Genomic DNA, 16,741 nt, shown 5'->3' on the forward strand with positions numbered 1-16,741 from the left:
GTACGTAAGTGATCATATATACCTCGAGGAACTGAGTTTTAAAAAAATATTACAGTACCAATGATTTTTTTTTTGTATCTACAACTATACAGCATTTTCAAGCAGTATGGAAATTTAATGAAATAATTATGATTTATTAATTTACATAAAAATACTTTTTACAGTTAAAGAATAAATCTTAAATGGTAAAAAAAATAAGATTAAGAAGCTCCAGCTATTGAGAGTCGTGGGAATTTGTTTGCTCTTCAATCACTTGTTTGACGATTTCTGCCAGTTTTAGTCGATCCACTTTGTCTGTGAATCCTCTGCCTGGAAGGGGAAAAAACAGGGAATCAGTGGAGCTGGGCACAAGGAGGAAAGCAATCCCAGCTGGAAATAAAGAGTGCTTCACACAGACTTAGGGCAACAGCAGCACAGGATCCAAAAGAATTTACAAACCACGAAGGGATAAACAGTGTCAAAACCTAAATCAGCCCAAATCCTAAATAACGCATTTGGGGTTATTTCCACATCAGGAGGTCTGTGCTTCCCCCTTTCCCACCCTCCCCGTGGGAGAGCAGCAATTCTCACCATTCCAGCTGAAGCTCTGCAGGGTGTCTCGCAGCAATTTGCACTCCCTGTTGTATTTCCAGGCCTCCTGCATCACTTCATTCAGCTTCTCATCTTCATTCTCTCCTGTTTGGGACAACAGAGGGACACAGGAGGTTTGGACTCGTGCTTCACTCAGGGCTCAGCAAACTGGGCAGTTACTCCTACTGACCCCACACAAACAGGAAATGGCCTTCAAACCAAATATTCCTGTTTAAAAGTTCTTCTAACAGCTCTGCGTGTCACTAAAATTCCACATGGACCCAAATCCCAGCTCAGAGGCTGCCCAGGAGTTTTCTTCCTTCCTCGCCACTGACACAGACAGACCCAAAGTCGGGGTCTTGCACTTTTAGGAGTAAAAGGTTCTTAAAAGTGGCAACCTTTACCAGCCTGTGGTAGAATGCACTGAGCAATCACATCTCTCAGCTTCTCCAGAGCCACGTTGGAATCGTTGCTTCCATTCTCAGGGTCATGGATGTAAACACCATCCTTTGGCTTGGTGCTGCACAAGAACAAGGGGGAAATAATTAGAATTTGGGTGCAGCTCAAGCTCATTACTTGTTGTGTAACTGCTCCAGTCTAACACAGCTCCTTCCCTCTCTGGGAAACTGGGAGACAGATTCAGCATTAATTATAATTCTTGTCCTATATTATGAGATCATTTTAAGTATGGAGAAAAAGAAATATTCCTTTGACATACTTCAAATAAGGGTAATCCTAAAATGTATAAATCTATTTTTCAGATTAACTTGAACAAAGACAGAGTTTACCTGATTTTTCAGTAAATAAATGTCAGGATGAAAAAAAATATCTTGGAATTCTTTCTCCCAGTCTGCCTTATCTTACAGATGACCCATCATCCCAAAAGGAATCTGTTCAATGCAGGAACAGCGTCCACCCTCCTTCCTGCCCTCATGGCACATCTCGGCACAAAAACCACACTGTGCCACTATCACTTGTCTGAGCAACACCACAAGTGTGCTAAGCCATCCCAGCTGAGCCTGTGCCATTCCCAAAGCCCTTTCCCAGGCATCCCAGCTGGCTCCACGTTGTCCTGCCAAGCCCAGCTCTGGAGTTACCCCAGGAGTTTCCGCTTGCGCAGGATCGGGTTGTTCACGGAGTGAAGGGGCTTCAGGCTCACTTTCAGGTCTTGGATTCTCATGTTTGCAAGTTGTTCTGCATGAGCCTGTTGGATCCCTGCCACCATGGCCTGGAAAGACAAAAAGGGCACTTGGTGCAACAAGACATGGACAGTGTTTGCCATGGGTGAAAAAAAAGAGGCACAAAAATCTGATTTAGTTTGGAGATGTGCAAGAAAAATCAGGTTTGCATGAAGGAAGGTATGGTTAGAACTAAAATCAGTGACAAAATATCCCTGGGGGAAACAGGACAAAGTATCATCTCCTCCTCATGTTCACAAGATGGCCTGAAATCCTCTTTGAGCAGAAATTAAAGGAAACAAGGAGTATTTGTTTAATTAGTGAGGTCATTGCTGTAGTGGGGATAAAACATGGCAAAGGAGGAAAGATCTATGGAAGATCCCTCCGGCTCTGCTTTCTGCCATCAGCACTCTCATTACACCAATCTGGGAGCACCTCCTTCAAGCCCAAATTTCACATTTTATTTCCCTTTTCACTTCTGTTTCCCTTTTCTCCCTGCAATCTCAGGCTCTCCTAAGGCAGAAGAGCAGCTCCTTATCTGCATAACCCCACATCAAAAAAGCCCTTCACCCATCCCAGAGCTCTCCTGCTCCTCTGCAACATTCCTGACCAAAAAACTGCTGCTCAGACCTTGTCCATCATCAGCTGGGCAGAGGGCAGGATGTTGTCCAGGGCCTCAGTGGAATTGAGCCAGGGATGGTCCAACACCCCCTCAATGGTCAGACGTTCCTCAGGTTTGACCTTCAGCAGCCTGGGGAGGAAAGAATAAATCCCTAAGAAGGGGGTTTGTTGATTTACAGAGCATTTAAGTATTTTAAAGGCCAAAAAAGCAGCTTTGCCAAGAGCTCAAACTGCCCCAAAATGAGGCCAAAATCTGCCCCAGCTCCCTGACCTTGCTGTGGTTCAATGCTGTCACAGCTCATCCAGGGCAAAGGAGGGTGCTAAAGGCATTCCTGGGGTACCCCTGTGCTGCTGAATTCCACAGCTGCTGCTCCCAGGTGGGAATTCACCCTCCAGGGGAACTGGAAATGATCCAGGCTGGCACTTTGGAAATGCACTCCCAGAGCAGGTTACACTCATGCCAAGGACTGGGCATGGAAACTCTGCAGGATTCACTGCTCCCACCACGCCACTCCTCAGCTTTTCACCCCCCTGCAAAGTCCTCAAGTAATGAACACTTTGGTTCCAGCCCCTCAAAATAAAAAGCAACTTTCTTCCAAGATTGCTGAAAACTCCATTAAATCCATTCTTTTCTAGCAAGAAACTCTGGAAAGAAGATTTGCAGATAAATTTGTGTTCTCATGATGAGCACAACTAAATAAAAAAGGCAAGATTTCCCACTGAGTGACAAGTGCTGACAAGTCATCCCAAAGTCTGAATGAGAATGGGAATGACTCCATGAGCTTGTCACACTTCCTTGGAGAACTCCAGACCAGCTTCTTGGCTGCAGAGCACAATTGTTTAATGTACCAAGAAAGTGGAAATAACTTGTACAAAAAGTCAGCAGCACCACGGGGGAGAGCAGAAATCTCACTTGCTGCCAACCAGGTTAAGCTCACTTTTGATACCAGCATTCCTTTTCCATGCATTTCCCAAATCCTAAGCCTTTAGCAAACCCTCATCAAGCCTGAGGTCAGAAATCAGCCTGGATCCATGGGACAACATCCTGAGAGCTGAGTTTCATGGGAATTTTGAAAGACAATGAAACCTTTTGCCTGTGGAGTTTCTGTGTGAGAATAAAGAGCTGACCTTGGTATAAAGGGAAGTTAATTTGGTGAAAGGTTGGGGGTTCTCCTGCACAGCTCTGAAAAGGTCCCAGCACCCTCTCCAAACAATGTGAATCCTTGGAGAATTTACAGTACATCTCAGGAGCCAGTGACACTTTTAAATTACCTCCCCAACTGATTTTTTTCCCCTAGTTATATTGCTTTTATTCTCTCAGCTCCTCTGGTGATGCAAAGGCACTAAGTCCCTGTCAGTTTTTCAAAAATAAGTGAGGTCAAGCCCTAATCAGTGCCACGTTCTTGCTCCCAAACAGACCAAGTCTTTGAAACACTCCCAGCTGAGGGATGTGCCCTGCATGGAAAACAGACTCCATTAGCATTTGGAATAAAACATCCATGCAAAACCTCATCTGAGTCTGGCACCTCATGACAGATCTTAATCTCCCTCTCCATCCTCCTGCCTGACTCTTTTCAGGCTGTGCATGATGTGCAGGGGGCTTATGGGGACAGATTTACCACATTCCATCAAAGGCACTTGATTTTCACAGGAATTCAAATGTTATCCCAGGAAATCCATGCCAGCTGTGTTATCCTGAAACCCTTCAGTGCTCCCACTCCCCTTGAAGACTCAATACACAATTCACCCCAACAAAAGAGACATCAACATTAAACACTTGGGCAAGGGGAAAAAAAAAAACCCAAAAACATTTCCCAGACCTGGTTTATGCTGAATGTAACAGAGAATTTGTCAGCTGGGTGAGCTGCAGACAATCCTCACTGCTGGGACAAGGCACTTCCAGGTGCTTTTCCACTTCCTTAACATGGAAACATTCCAATTCCTTAACACAACCACAGAGCAACACCAGAGTTTCCTCCAAGGACTCACTTTCTCACAATGTCTTTTGCCATTTCTGAGATCTGGCTCCACTCCTCCTCTGGGAACTCGAAGCTTCCTGTCATGATCTTTTTCCTCATGTCCTTGGGAATCGTCCGGCTGTGGTGCTTGGAGTAAAAGGGGGGGTACCCACACAGCATCACGTAGATAATCACCCCCAGGGACCACAGGTCACAGCTCTGCAAGCAAGGAAAGGGTCACTCTGGGGAGCAGCTTGCAGCAAATAATGAGGGAGTTCTGATAAAAGCTCTGTGTGATTCCCTAAGGGAACAGAACCAGCTCAGCTCCTCCTCCAGATCCACCTTGGGGGAGAAATCTGGCTGCTGTGACAAGGCAGATCCCTGCTCCAAGCTGAACAACTTCCAGGTGCTTGGGGATTGTCTGGGAGCAGCCAGGCTGCAGAGGTGTGAGAGCTTTACTGCATCTCTCAGGATACCTGAATCCTTCCCCCAATCCCATAAAAGAATCCAGGTGTTTACAACGGGAGGCTGAAAACAGAACAACCATCCACCAAAGGAACAGCAGGGAAATGAAATCAGAGCAGTCTGTGGGGCAGCCAGGAGCAGGACTGGCCTGCCATGGAAGCACAGAGCACCTGGAAGCTCTCAGTGCCCATCCTGGGCAGCCAGGTGAGTGCCAGGGGCTGCTTTTGCAGAATCACACCTGGGGACAAGGCCCTTCCCTCAGCACCCTTCCACCCAGAGCCACCAGGGCTGACAGAGCAATTCTGAACATGGAACATGGAAAGGAAATCACTCCCACCTTGGAAATCCCAAACCAAGGGACAAGAGAGAGAAGAAACAACTCCATATGAAAACACTACTGGCACTTCTAAGGAGTCCAGAAGCAGAATTGTCTGCTACAATCTCCAACCTGGCTCTGCAGGATGGAGAGAGGCACTCAGAGCCCTGAGGAAGGTAGATTCGTGATGCAGACTAATTAATATTTGCTTTAACTGTCTCCATGAGGCTACTAAATGCTACCACTGCATATCAAATACCTGCTCAGGCACGTGGTGGAATAAACAACCACCCCTAGAGCTGGAATCAGGGCAGATCCTCACCCTGGGATCACAAACCAGGGAACTTGAATTAAAACTGACACACCCTGAACACTCAGTGGTTCAAGCACTGCTCAGCCAGCAGGAAACTGTGATGATAAAGAGGAAAACATTTTGAAATGCCCAAAAAAGATGATGACCTTTCAGGGCATTTCCTGCCATGATTTTGCCAAGACTCCAGCAGCTACACAATAAATTCTTGGTTGTTTTCCAGAAGATGCAGGTACAGAGCAGTTTCTGGCACAGCTGCCTGAACAAGGAATGCTCTGCACATCCAGAAACTCTGGCAGCAGGAAAGAGATTCCCTTTGAACAGAGGTGAAAGAACTTCCCTCATGGCCTCACTCCAGCAGAGTCCTTCTACTCTCTCCAAAACCTTGTTCACATTTAGTGCTCCTTAAGAGCATTTGTGTATTTATCCCCCTTCATTAGAGGATCATTAATTAGGTTTGCACTCAGTGTGCATTTATTATTTGCTCTATCAGAAGCACCAGTGGGGTGGGGAAGACTTTTAAAGATGTTTCCCAGCTCACCTTGTTGTAAGTGTAAGGGGTTGGAGAGGTGGGGATAATACCAGACTTTTCTTTCTGATGTCTTCTTTGTGCCTCCAATACCTGGTGAGAAGGGAAATAAAACCAAAAATCCATCTCATGGACAGGCAACACACCCAGCAAAGCCTATGCCAAAGATTCCTGATGATTTTCCATCCAGGAAACTTATGAAACTGAAGACTACCAAAATCCAGTTTTTCTCCCTAAGAAACACTAGAGCTTTCTCCATGGGGAAAATACTAAAATACAGAATATTTCAGGCACTGAAATCTCCAGTTCTGCCTGAATTAAAGCAGTTGCTCAGAGCCTCCAACCCCTCCATGCTTGGAAGCAGAACTGAAGTGTGTCTGGAGGGTAACCCAAGCTCAGAGCTGTCCCTTTCTGCCTGTCCCAGCACAAACCCCATCACACGTGTCCCTTGCTGGCCCAGTCTGTGGTTTGGGCTGCAGGGAGCCCCAGCAGGCTCCAGCTGGGAAGGAATTTTATGAATTTTCAGGGCATGCTCTGATCTCTGAATTGCTCTTCCCAGTGATTAAAGGCAGCCCAGCACTGCAATTAAATCTCCATCTGCAGCTGCTTTTCATTTTCTCCAGGACTGCAGCACAAAGGACAGGAGAGAGGGGGAAAGCAGCACCACAAAGAGCAGCCTGTGTGTAATTACAGATTGTGTTTAATGACTGAGGGGCCAGGCCAAGTGCCCAGGTACCAACCCTCTGCCACTGCCCTTTGTGAGCAACCTTCTCAGAGCCTTTTTCTTCCAGCCAAGTCCTTTTTAATGGGATCCTGAATGAGCCTGAGCTGGAGGAAGGGTGGCAAAGCAGGGATTTCTCCAAAGCAGCTGCTTTAAGACAGCTAAAGGCCAACTGTCACCAGCAGTGCTGAGCAGTCTGGGAAATTTGCCTTATCAACAGATCCCTGTGGCACTCCAGCTCAGAGGGGAGGGATTCCTGCAAGATTCCTGCTCTCAGAGCCCTCCCAGGGCAGCAAGGGGGGTTCAAATGATGGGGATATGGAGGCTCAGGCAAGAAATGATCCCCCTCCAGCCCAGAGCAGGAACTGGTTGTTACCTGAGGTGCTACATAATAGGGAGTGAACTGGGGTGTCATCAAGTCACCTTGGTCTACTTTGGCAAAGCCAAAGTCACACAATTTAACAGGTGCATCCTAAAACAAGGAGAAGAGGCTTTATTAGACAAATCTCATTAAATCAGCTTTTCTAACACAGAATCCTCATCTCACCTTCTCCAAACATCCACCTCATTGTATTTATACCCTCACATCTACCAGGCAGCTGAAAGGTCACAAAGTGATCCCTCAAACCAGAAGTTTTGCTTTTCTGGGTGCTCTGGGCCAGGAACAGCCCCCTCAGGGATTGGGAAAGCACTGAGCCCTTGTAGGGGATCACTGCATATCCAGGCTGGTGGTGAGCAGGAGGGACAAAGAATTGTTTGGATCTATCAAAGCACCTCTAGGCAGAGGGTCAGAACATCCTGGTTCTGAGTTCAGGTGGAGAACCTGACTCCTGCAAGGAGATCAGGGGATGGAAAAGCACCACGTCCATCCAGGTGATTCCATTTTGTCACCAAACCATTCATGTCATTTTACCACTACTCTGAGAGTCACCCTTGAGCCACCTGACAGAATTCAGCAGCAAAAGAATTGCAGATGTTCATCTTACCAGAGAGTTATCCTTGAAGAGGAGATTCTCAGGCTTGAGGTCTCTGTGTGCAATGTTTAGTGAGTGGCAATGCTGCAAAGCCAAAGCTATCTGGAAAAGGGCACAATAAATCAGCTACAATCACTGACCTCCTCCTGCAGCCTGGACATTTATTTCAGCTTTACAAAGGACATTTCCAACCCCAAACCTTTGCACTCCACGTGGGTGGAGATCTCCTTTAGGACAAGTGAAGTGACAGCTGGGACATGAACCCCACAGAAAACAAAAGCCAGGCTGGCCTGGGCTCCCCAACCTCCTCAGTTTGGGAACTCAAGGCACTGAGAGCCCCCCAAAATGAAGGGGGTGGTGCCAGTGCCCCTCCCCTGCCGTGCCAGGGCTCCAGGGTGCTGCCCCTGCCCAGCAGGGAGCTCTTGCTTCAGGATTCCAGGGAATCACTCAGTGCACTTCTCCCTGCCTGCAGATCCCACACTCAGGCAGTTCTGTTCTTTCATTTTGGACGGCACTGCCTGCACTTCAGTCATTCTGTGGCTATCCCACAGAAATGCAATCCTGGATTGTTTCAAGGATGCTTTGGGAACCTGCAGTCCAGGCAGGAAAAGCTCCAGGGACTGCACATTTCCAAGTGCAATTCATTTAAAGAAAAGCCAAGTATAAATATTTAAACAGCATTCCTGAGACAGAAGTGAGGCACAGCCTCACAACCCTTATTTGGAAGCATCCCTGCTGGATTCTGTAGGATCCTACCCAAGTTTAGAGTCCTTAAAAACCTCCAAATTACTGCCACAAGAGAACTTCACTGCTAATTTAGCTCAGCAATAAATACAAACACATTCCCAGAGAAAATGAGGCAGTGCTGTGAAAAGCTTTAACCATTCCTGGGTACAAGACAAGGATGAAGAACCACCAGAGAAAAGAATTTTAGAGACATTTGCACATTTCAAACTTCATTTCTATAAACATTAAAGCAAAGAGTTACTTGAGACATGAATAACCCAAGTGTACACACAGAATTCAAACCAAAGTCTTGACTCCTGCTAAAGTTTTACAAGTGTTCCCCACCATGTCAGAATCAAACAGCCCAAAGGATGTCACACAAACTGTCAAGAATAATTATGTACTTCCACCTCATTTCTTTGTTGGATGAGACCAAAAAGTACCAGCACAATTAGCATTTCATTAGAAACAAGTCAAAGCACAAAAGTAACACATTTTTTTTGCCCCAGGTTCAAACATTCTCTCTCCAGCTGAGGGGAACTGGGGATCCCAGCACTGAATTCCACAGAGATCCTTCTGAGAGTCCCCACCAGCAACAAAAAACCTGATGGACACCAAAACCCCCTGCAGAAACCACCATGGAGGTTATAAAATCATTCAGGAGTGAGCTGGGAGAGAAAAGGTGAAGGAAAAACAACATTGGAACAAACAGACACAAAATCAGAACAGACAGACACATTCCTTGGTGTCTTCCAAGAACCCAGCCTGAAAACCCCTGGCCCAGAGGAGAGAAATGCCAAGGGGGTCACGGGGTTCCAGAGCTCAGCAGTCCTGCTGGAGGCAACACTTTTAGGACAAGAAGAATGACAAAATTCTCTTGGAAGTCTTCTCTAGAGCAGGTGTGGAAAAGCAATGTTAAGCACAGAGAACAAGCCCACACCTTGAATCCTTTATTCCTAGTAAAGCTTTGGCATTGTCACTTATAACAAAGCAGGCAATGATCATCGGATCAGAACTGAGGAATCTTTTAATTCATCCTTTTTCCCCACCCTTCCAGCCCCAGGAATTGTCCCTACTTTAGCCAGAGCATGATGGATTTGCTGGGACAGGGGGTGACTTGCCTGCTTTGTTACTTGGCTCGCTTGCTTCTCAGTAAAGTGCCGGTGCTGGCTGATTCTGTGGAAGAGCTCTCCCCCTTCCATCATCTCCATTACAATTAGGAGCCGAGCCCTGTTCAAAAGCATTTCATGTTGTTACATTAAAAAAATCATCCAAAAGAACAGAATTGCTAAGCTAAGAATGCATATTTCACACAAACACTGCTTTCTCTGTGCTGCTTTTGGGGCTATTTTGGTGCTGTCGTTTTGCCTTCGAGTTTAAAACGCTCAGGGATTTTCTGGCTCCCAGGAATCTCCAGTTTGCTGCTCCTGATGGGCTCCCACATCCAGCAGGAACAAACTGGACATGGATACAGCCAGCTCCACCCTGGATGGAGCTGGAAGCCATGTGGACACTCTGCCCTCGAGGATTACACAGCACGTGGATGCCTTTGAGTCTGGATCCACCATTATTTTAATTTCCAGCTAAACTGCCACAAGTATGAAGGATAAAAAACAGGAAGGTGGAGATCAGGGCTGCCAGATCCTCAAGGAATTAACTCCCAGTTCCCATCACAGCAAAATCAGCTACACCAGAGCCTAGGACAGGTCTCAGCTCTTTCATTCTCCCAGCTCTGATGATTTTCTCCACTAAGATCCTATCAGAAGACAGTATTTTTATCCAAATATAATAATGCACAAAAAAAAAATCACTCTGCTCCATGTTTTCCTGTGTTCATTTTAAGCAGGACAATGCACTGAGAGTTTTCAGGGCTGAATTTCCTATTTTTAGAAACAACTCTTTCACACAATGCAGACTGAATCAATGGAAAACCTAAAAAAATGGAGATGCATTCAACACAGGGAATAAAGGAGGCAAAATAATTCAAATACACAAAAGTCAGGGGAAAAAAAACAAGAGCTGCTTGGTCTGCAGGATAATTATTACACCTGGGACCCCCTTGAAATAATAATTTTGTGATTAAAACCAAAGCAAAGCAAAGCAAACTCCACTATACCTTGGGCTAAACATGGAAAACAAGCGGTGGGAATGAACCACCCTAAGTAATCTTACCTGGGGCTGGACTCATGTGGGAACTGCACACTGTTAGCATAAACTTCAATTATTTGAACAATATTGGGATGTGTTGCACACATCATGTGCAGACGTACCTTGAAGAGAAGGGAAGAGCTGTTACTGCACACAGGGACAGGCACTGAGCCCTGCTGAGCTCGGGATAAAAACACCCCAGATTTGTGGCAGGTTATGGAACCCCACACAGGGCTCTGGGGAAAGATCAACCCTGGAGTTCTTTACAGAAATGCAAAGAGCCAGCTTTAAAGGAGTGATGTAGCACTTTAATGGAAGTGAAAATGAATGAATAAACCCCAAAATTCCATCATCTGGTGCTTTCATGGCTGAGCACTCACAACAGCTGGAACAGCTGAATTAAAGCAGCTGCTCAGAGCCTCCAACCCCTCCAGAAGCTGAAGTGTGCTGGAGGGTAACCCAAGCTCAGAGCTGTCCCTTTCTGCCTGTCCCAGCACAAATCCCATCAAATGTGTCCCAGTCTGTGGGTTTGGGCTGCAGGGAGCCCCAGCAGGCTCCAGCTGGGAAGGAACTGGGACCTCCTCTCCCAACATTCAGGAATTTCCCCCACTTTAAAGCTCCCTGAGCTGCTCAATCAAGCCAAATCTTGGTGCTTTTTGTACACAGGTGATTTTTATGGGAATTTTAAAGGAGAATTTGCTCAGTAACAAGAAATGGAAGTTGCTTAAACCTCGAGGACGATTAATCCTTCTTTAAATTCCCCACTGATTGAAGGAGTGCCCATCATTCCACAGTTTGGCACCTCAGGAATTCCCAACCTGTGTCAGGAGCTGCTTTAGGTCCTGGCACATGGAAAAAATCCATTTCCAGAACAACTTGAAGCATTCTTGGAGCAGTGACATCCAAGAGTGAGACGTGTGGCAACAAAATTCCCTCTCAAACAGCTTCTGTTCCATGAGAAGAACAGCTTGAAAACACAGCTCAATTCATTGGAAATAAATCTCTGGATGCACAGGCAGCAAATGGGGGTTTGGTGGTGGGGTTTTTCTGTCTAAAACATCCCAAGAAGTGAAGGTTTTCTGGAGAGAAAAGCAGGAACTGTACCTCATTTCGAGCTTTTGGACGATCGAGGAGGATTTTCAGTGCAAAGCGCTCTTGGGAGGATTTTTTCATGCAGACTCTGGTATTACAGCAACAAAATCATCCAGTCAGCAAGGAGGTGAAAAAGAAACACCTGAAGCCATTGATTTGTAGCTCTGAGTTTGCCTCTCCACGTGGGAAGTGCCAGGAATGCCCCCAGTCTGGGACACGTCCCAGCTCTCACCCGAAATTCAGCCTCAGGAGAGATTTTGGGTGGAAATAACCCCAAGCACACCTGAACACCCCCAGTGGTGCTGGGAAAATGAAGTGTTTGGAATGGATAAGTGGCTTGGGAAGGAAATCCTCATTTGGGCTGAATTTTTGCCTTATTTTCCTCCCTCTTTAACAATTGAGGAAAGGGCCCATGTTTGAAGAGGCAGCCAAAAGAGCAAAGCACTAAATATAAATATAAATATAAATATAAATGAAACCACCCAAAAAGGATGAGGAGAACCCAGACAGGGAGATAAATAATGGGAAAGAGAAAGGGAACACCCAGGAACAGCAGCACAGGGGTTTTCCAGCCCAAATTCCCATTTTCTGAAGGGAGAACTTTATTGGAAGAGTTTTTCTTCCCAAATTCCCATTCCATGAAGGGAGAGCTTTGTTGGAAAAGTGTTTTCCTTCTCAGAAAACATCCAGGGGTTAAAAATCCATGAGGAGCAGGGCTGGGATGCAAAACCAGTGGAAAAGCTGGACAAACAGGTGGGAAAGCAGGGAAGGGGCAGTGCAGGGGCTCATTTTCCATGTATCCCATCATCCTTTTTAGGAAAATACTCACAGGGACCATCCTGGGCTCTTCCCTTACCTAACAGGCCCACTGATCCCAGCTCCCAGCTTCTGAGTCCAGTTTATGTTGTATTCCTCTAAAATGGAGGTTTCCTGTTCAGGAAGGAGCAGCAGGAGGGAAAACACAGTCAGTAAATACAAAATAAATAAAAAATTAAAAAAAAACCCCAAACAAACCCAAGCTCAGTAGATCTGAGTGTAAAAGTGCCTGCTGGGGAGTTTGCTTTCATGAGGAAAATCAAATAATATAAATATAAACATAAACATAAACATAAACATAAACATAAACATAAATATAAATATAAATATAAATATTCATGTCAGGATTTACATTATTAAAATTATTTCTGTGCAGCTGGAATTTCCAAGCAGGGTTATTGAGAGCAGGAAATGTAATTTTGTGCCTTTAATACCCAAATTGTACCAAGGGCATCTCTCCCTGACTCAGTTCCAGCTTCCTGCCTATAAATGATCAATCTCAAAGAAACAAGGAGCATTAAAATTTAATTTCAGCATTAAAATGCATTTTTTGGTCACAGAAAATTGCAGGTTTCAAACCCCTGGAACCATCACACTGTAAATTAAACCCTGCTTGATTCATTTCAGATTTCTCTCATCATGAACCAGGCTCCTTTTGCCCAAATCCCCACAGACAAGGCTGAGCTTTGTTAGGCCACACTTGGGTGCTCTCAGGCTTAACCACATCCCAAGGCAGGCTTTAAACCCAGCTCAGAGCTTTGATTGATGCCCTTTGTTCCTTTATTAAATTCCTGCTCGGGATAAACCACAGCAAGAGGAGCTGCAGCAGGAAAAACACAAGGAAAAAATTCCCAAATACACTGGAAATCCATGGGAGAGGAGAGCCCTGAGGGCTTTCACAGGAAGGGGCAGAAATCTCAGAGGATCACAGAAATTTGTGCTGCTCAGGAGGAGCTCAAGGAAATTGTCAATTTAACTCAGATAAATTTCACTTGTGAGGGAAAATTTCACTTGTGAGGGAAAAGCTGATTTAATTTTCCTGATTTTCAGCTGCAGAGAGCTGAAAGCAGCAGGGGTGGGCTGAAAACACAATTTTAGCTGGGCATTAATGAGCTTTTAATTTCTATTTCCCAGTCTGTGTATTTGCCATTGCAACAGTTTTACATCCTGCACTTTTTAAATTTGGATCCCAACCTTCAGCCCAAAATTCAGCTTTACAATTCAGAGGTAAAATGAATAATTAAGTGGTCAAGAAACACAAATGGCACCAAATCCAGGATTTGGGAGCCACTTCCCCCTCCCAGCTCAGGATGGCAGCTCCAACCTCAGCACCAGGAACTCCCAGCACTGCCAGGGAAATGTTCCCCTTTTCCCACCTTAAAAATTCCAGGATTTTGATCCCAAACAGCTGGAAATGCTTCAGAAGCACCAATGTGTTTAAAAATATGGATGTGGAATTCCTGGGAATCACCAAACCTCCAGGAGCCTGAAGCTGCTGATGGATAACATGAATTCTCAGAGGGAAAAGGGGATCGTGATGAGAAATTTCCAGAATTCCAGCAAAGTTCCACAGCTCCACGTGGAGCTGGGATCTGCCCAGCAGCAAAATTCTGCAAAATTCCCTCCCACCAAGGCTGGGCCAAGAGTTTGGGCACTACCCCGGCAGGCTGGGATGCTCAGAGCCTGGAAAAGCAGAATTCCCAGAGGGAAAGCAGAATTCCCAGAGGAGAAGCAGAATTCCCAAAAGGAAAAGCAGAGTTCCCAAGGGAAAACCAGAAATCCAAAAGGAGAAGCAGAATTCCCAAAGGAAAAGCAGAATTCCCAAGGGAAAAGCAGAAATCCAAAAGAAGAAGCAGAGTTCCCAAGGGAAAAGCAGAATTCCAAAAAGAGAAGCAGAATTCTCACAGGAAAAGAATAATTCCCAGAGAAAAAGTAGAATTCTCATGGGAAAAGCAGAATTCCCAAAGGAAAAGCAGAACCCCCAGAGGAAAAGCAGAATTCTCAAAAGGAGAAGCAGAATTCCAAACCCAAAAGGAAAAGCAGAACCCCCAGAGGAGAAGCAGAATTCCAAAAGGAGAAGCAGAATTCCCAGGGAAGAGCAGAATTCCAAGAGGAGGAGCAGAATTCCCAGAGCTCTCCCAGCCCTGCCCAGCCCCCCTGAGCTGTTATCCCAGAGACCTTTCCCTCACTGACCCCACTGGATATTTGTGGGATTTTTTTTGACCAGCACACCCCAAAAAACCCCTTTTTCCCCTCACACCAAACACCAACCCGTGGGATTTGTCCTGACCCAGAGCTGGGCACTGGGAGGAGCTGTCAAACCATTTATTGCATTTTCAGCCTGGTGTGCAGGGTGGGACAGCTCAGGTGTCACAGTTCACACCACCACAACCAGCAGCCAATCATGTTTTCATTTATTTTTAATTTTTTTTTAATTACAGTGCATGATAAGCATTTCTTGGCCTATCAGCTTCTGCTGTAAATCCCTTAAGACCAATCAGCTGGAATCACCCCTCGTGAGCCATTTATTTTAGAATTTCAGTAATTTTAATTTATTAAAATGGTGGGACCCGATGTGATGCATCTCTCTAGTTCTATTTCTCTGAAATATTTTGGTTTTTTTGGGTTTTTTCCCATTTATTTCCATTTCTCAGCAGTGCCTGCCCTGCTCCCTGGCATTTCCAAGGCAGCATTCCCAATTTCACCACACAGGTGCAGGCTGTGTAAATCTCCTACGAGGTTTAAAACCATCCTGCAGATTTATTTCCTGCAGGGAAAGGCTGGAAATTGGGAGTTTGGGGGGAACACAGCGAGTGCAAGGAGTGCTGCTGCTGCTGCTTGGGCACAGTGGAGGCAACAGGAGGAAAATCCACACCTGGGAATTCCACCCCAAGCAGGGAAATAAATCCTGTCCCAAAGCCCAGAACAAGCAGAGTAAAACAATCAGTGTCAGGTGTAAAATGATGAGCACTTACTGAAGTATTAATTATTTTAATATTAATTTTTACAGTTTAGTTTATGCAGGATTTATTGGGGGGCAGGAACCTCGGTGCCCCACAGGAATTTGGGGTTTTCAGGAGCAGCTCGGAGGAGCTTTGATCAACTCAGCTCAGAGCCTTTTGTGGTTTGGGGGTGAATGTGGGAAAGGGAACGAAGCTCGGGAAGGATCTGGGAAAGGAGTGTGGGGTTTGGGGCTGTGAGGGGGAAATAAAAAGGGAGAAAATAAAAAACAAAAGAAGAAAATAAAAACAAAAGGAAGAAAATAAAAAACAAGAAAGAAAATAAAAAACAAGAAAAAAAAGAAAAAACAAGAAAAAAAAGAAAAAAACAAGAAAGAAAAGAAAAAACAAGAAAGAAAAGAAAAACAAAAGGAAGAAAATGAAAACTAAAGGGAGAAAATAAAAACAAAAGTAACGAAATAAAAACAACAGGAGGAAAATAAAAACAACAGGAGGAAGAAAATAATAACAAAAGAAGAAAATAAAAACTAAAGGAAGAAAATAGAAAACAAAAGGAAGAAAATAAAAAGCAAAAGGAAAAAAAATAAAAACAAAAGGAAGAAAAATAAAAACAAAAGGAAGAAAATAAAAACAGAAAGAAGAAAATAAAAAAACAAAAGGAAATAAATAAAAACAAAAGGAAGAGAATAAAAAACAAAGAAGAGAATAAAAAACAAATAAACTTGGCAGCCGAAATCGGCTCCGAAGGGAAAAGGGAATTCCAGCAGGGCCCAGCCCGGAGCGAAGAGCAGGAGCGGCACTAATTAACGGGGATAACGAGGCGCTCATTAACCGGCAGCCCCCTAATTACCGACCGAGCACCACAACTCCCCCGCCCGCTGGAACCCGCCCCCAGCCACCCAGCGCTCGTTGCAAACACCCAAATCCCCACACACACCCACCGCCCCCGCGACCCCCGGCGGGACCCGCTGAGGGCGGGCGCACCTTGATCGTCCTGTCCATGGCGGGCTCGTGCGACATGGCCCCGGGCCGCGCCGCCTCAGCCGCCGCGCAGCCCCGCCGCAGCGGGCCGCCGCGCTGGCGCCGAGGCGGCGGAGGGAGGCGCGGGAGGACGGAGCGGGATCGGCGCGCCCGCCCCGCGCTCCTCCCGGGATTTTGGGAGCCGCCGCCACGGCGGTGGAGGGGTTTGCAGGCGGATGGGGACAGCTCTAAAAGCGCGACGGCAAAGGTAAAGCCCCCGCCGGGCTTTCGAGAAGGGCGGCGCTTTGTGATGACGTTAAGATCACCGCGGCTTGAGGGCGGGGCCAGATCGACTCGCTCCGCCCCTAACACAAAGGGCGTGGCAAATCGAACTCTC

General features: G+C 45.9%; 1 protein-coding gene across 3 annotated transcripts; it reads right to left on the reverse strand.

Annotated features, from left to right (window-relative positions):
- Positions 1–113: 113 nt before the first annotated feature.
- MAPKAPK5 (MAPK activated protein kinase 5) lies at positions 114–16,647 on the reverse strand. Of its 3 annotated transcripts, none has more exons than XM_039724909.1 (14): positions 16,369–16,647; positions 12,465–12,538; positions 11,621–11,696; positions 10,541–10,638; positions 9,490–9,598; positions 7,655–7,744; positions 7,045–7,140; positions 5,960–6,040; positions 4,359–4,546; positions 2,379–2,499; positions 1,668–1,798; positions 969–1,090; positions 571–675; positions 114–309 (listed from the first exon to the last, which is right to left on the reverse strand). In XM_039724909.1, exons 1-14 carry the CDS (start codon positions 16,402–16,404, stop codon positions 215–217), a joined length of 1,422 nt encoding a protein of 473 aa, XP_039580843.1. In that variant the 5' UTR covers positions 16,405–16,647; the 3' UTR covers positions 114–214. The 3 variants fall into 3 exon arrangements, with proteins under 3 accessions (XP_039580843.1, XP_039580844.1, XP_039580845.1); XM_039724910.1 differs by having other exon boundaries at positions 975–1,090; positions 16,369–16,644; XM_039724911.1 differs by lacking the exons at positions 10,541–10,638; positions 16,369–16,647 and having other exon boundaries at positions 12,465–12,512.
- Positions 16,648–16,741: the final 94 nt, after the last annotated feature.

Source organism: Passer montanus, unplaced genomic scaffold (assembly GCF_014805655.1).
Source record: "Passer montanus isolate IOZ18808 unplaced genomic scaffold, ASM1480565v1 scaffold53, whole genome shotgun sequence".
Classification (NCBI taxonomy): Eukaryota; Metazoa; Chordata; class Aves; order Passeriformes; family Passeridae; genus Passer; species Passer montanus.

Excerpts from the sequence above, each read along its gene's own strand:
- MAPKAPK5 (XM_039724909.1), bottom strand. The coding sequence starts at position 16,404 with ATGTCGCACGAGCCCGCCATGGACAGGACGATCAAG. Across the intron at positions 10,639-11,620 it reads GTCCAAAAGCTCGAAATGAG|GTACGTCTGCACATGATGTG; the intron begins GTACAGTTCCTG and ends CTTCTCTTCAAG. Across the intron at positions 7,141-7,654 it reads TCTTCAAGGATAACTCTCTG|GATGCACCTGTTAAATTGTG; the intron begins GTAAGATGAACA and ends TCCTTGTTTTAG.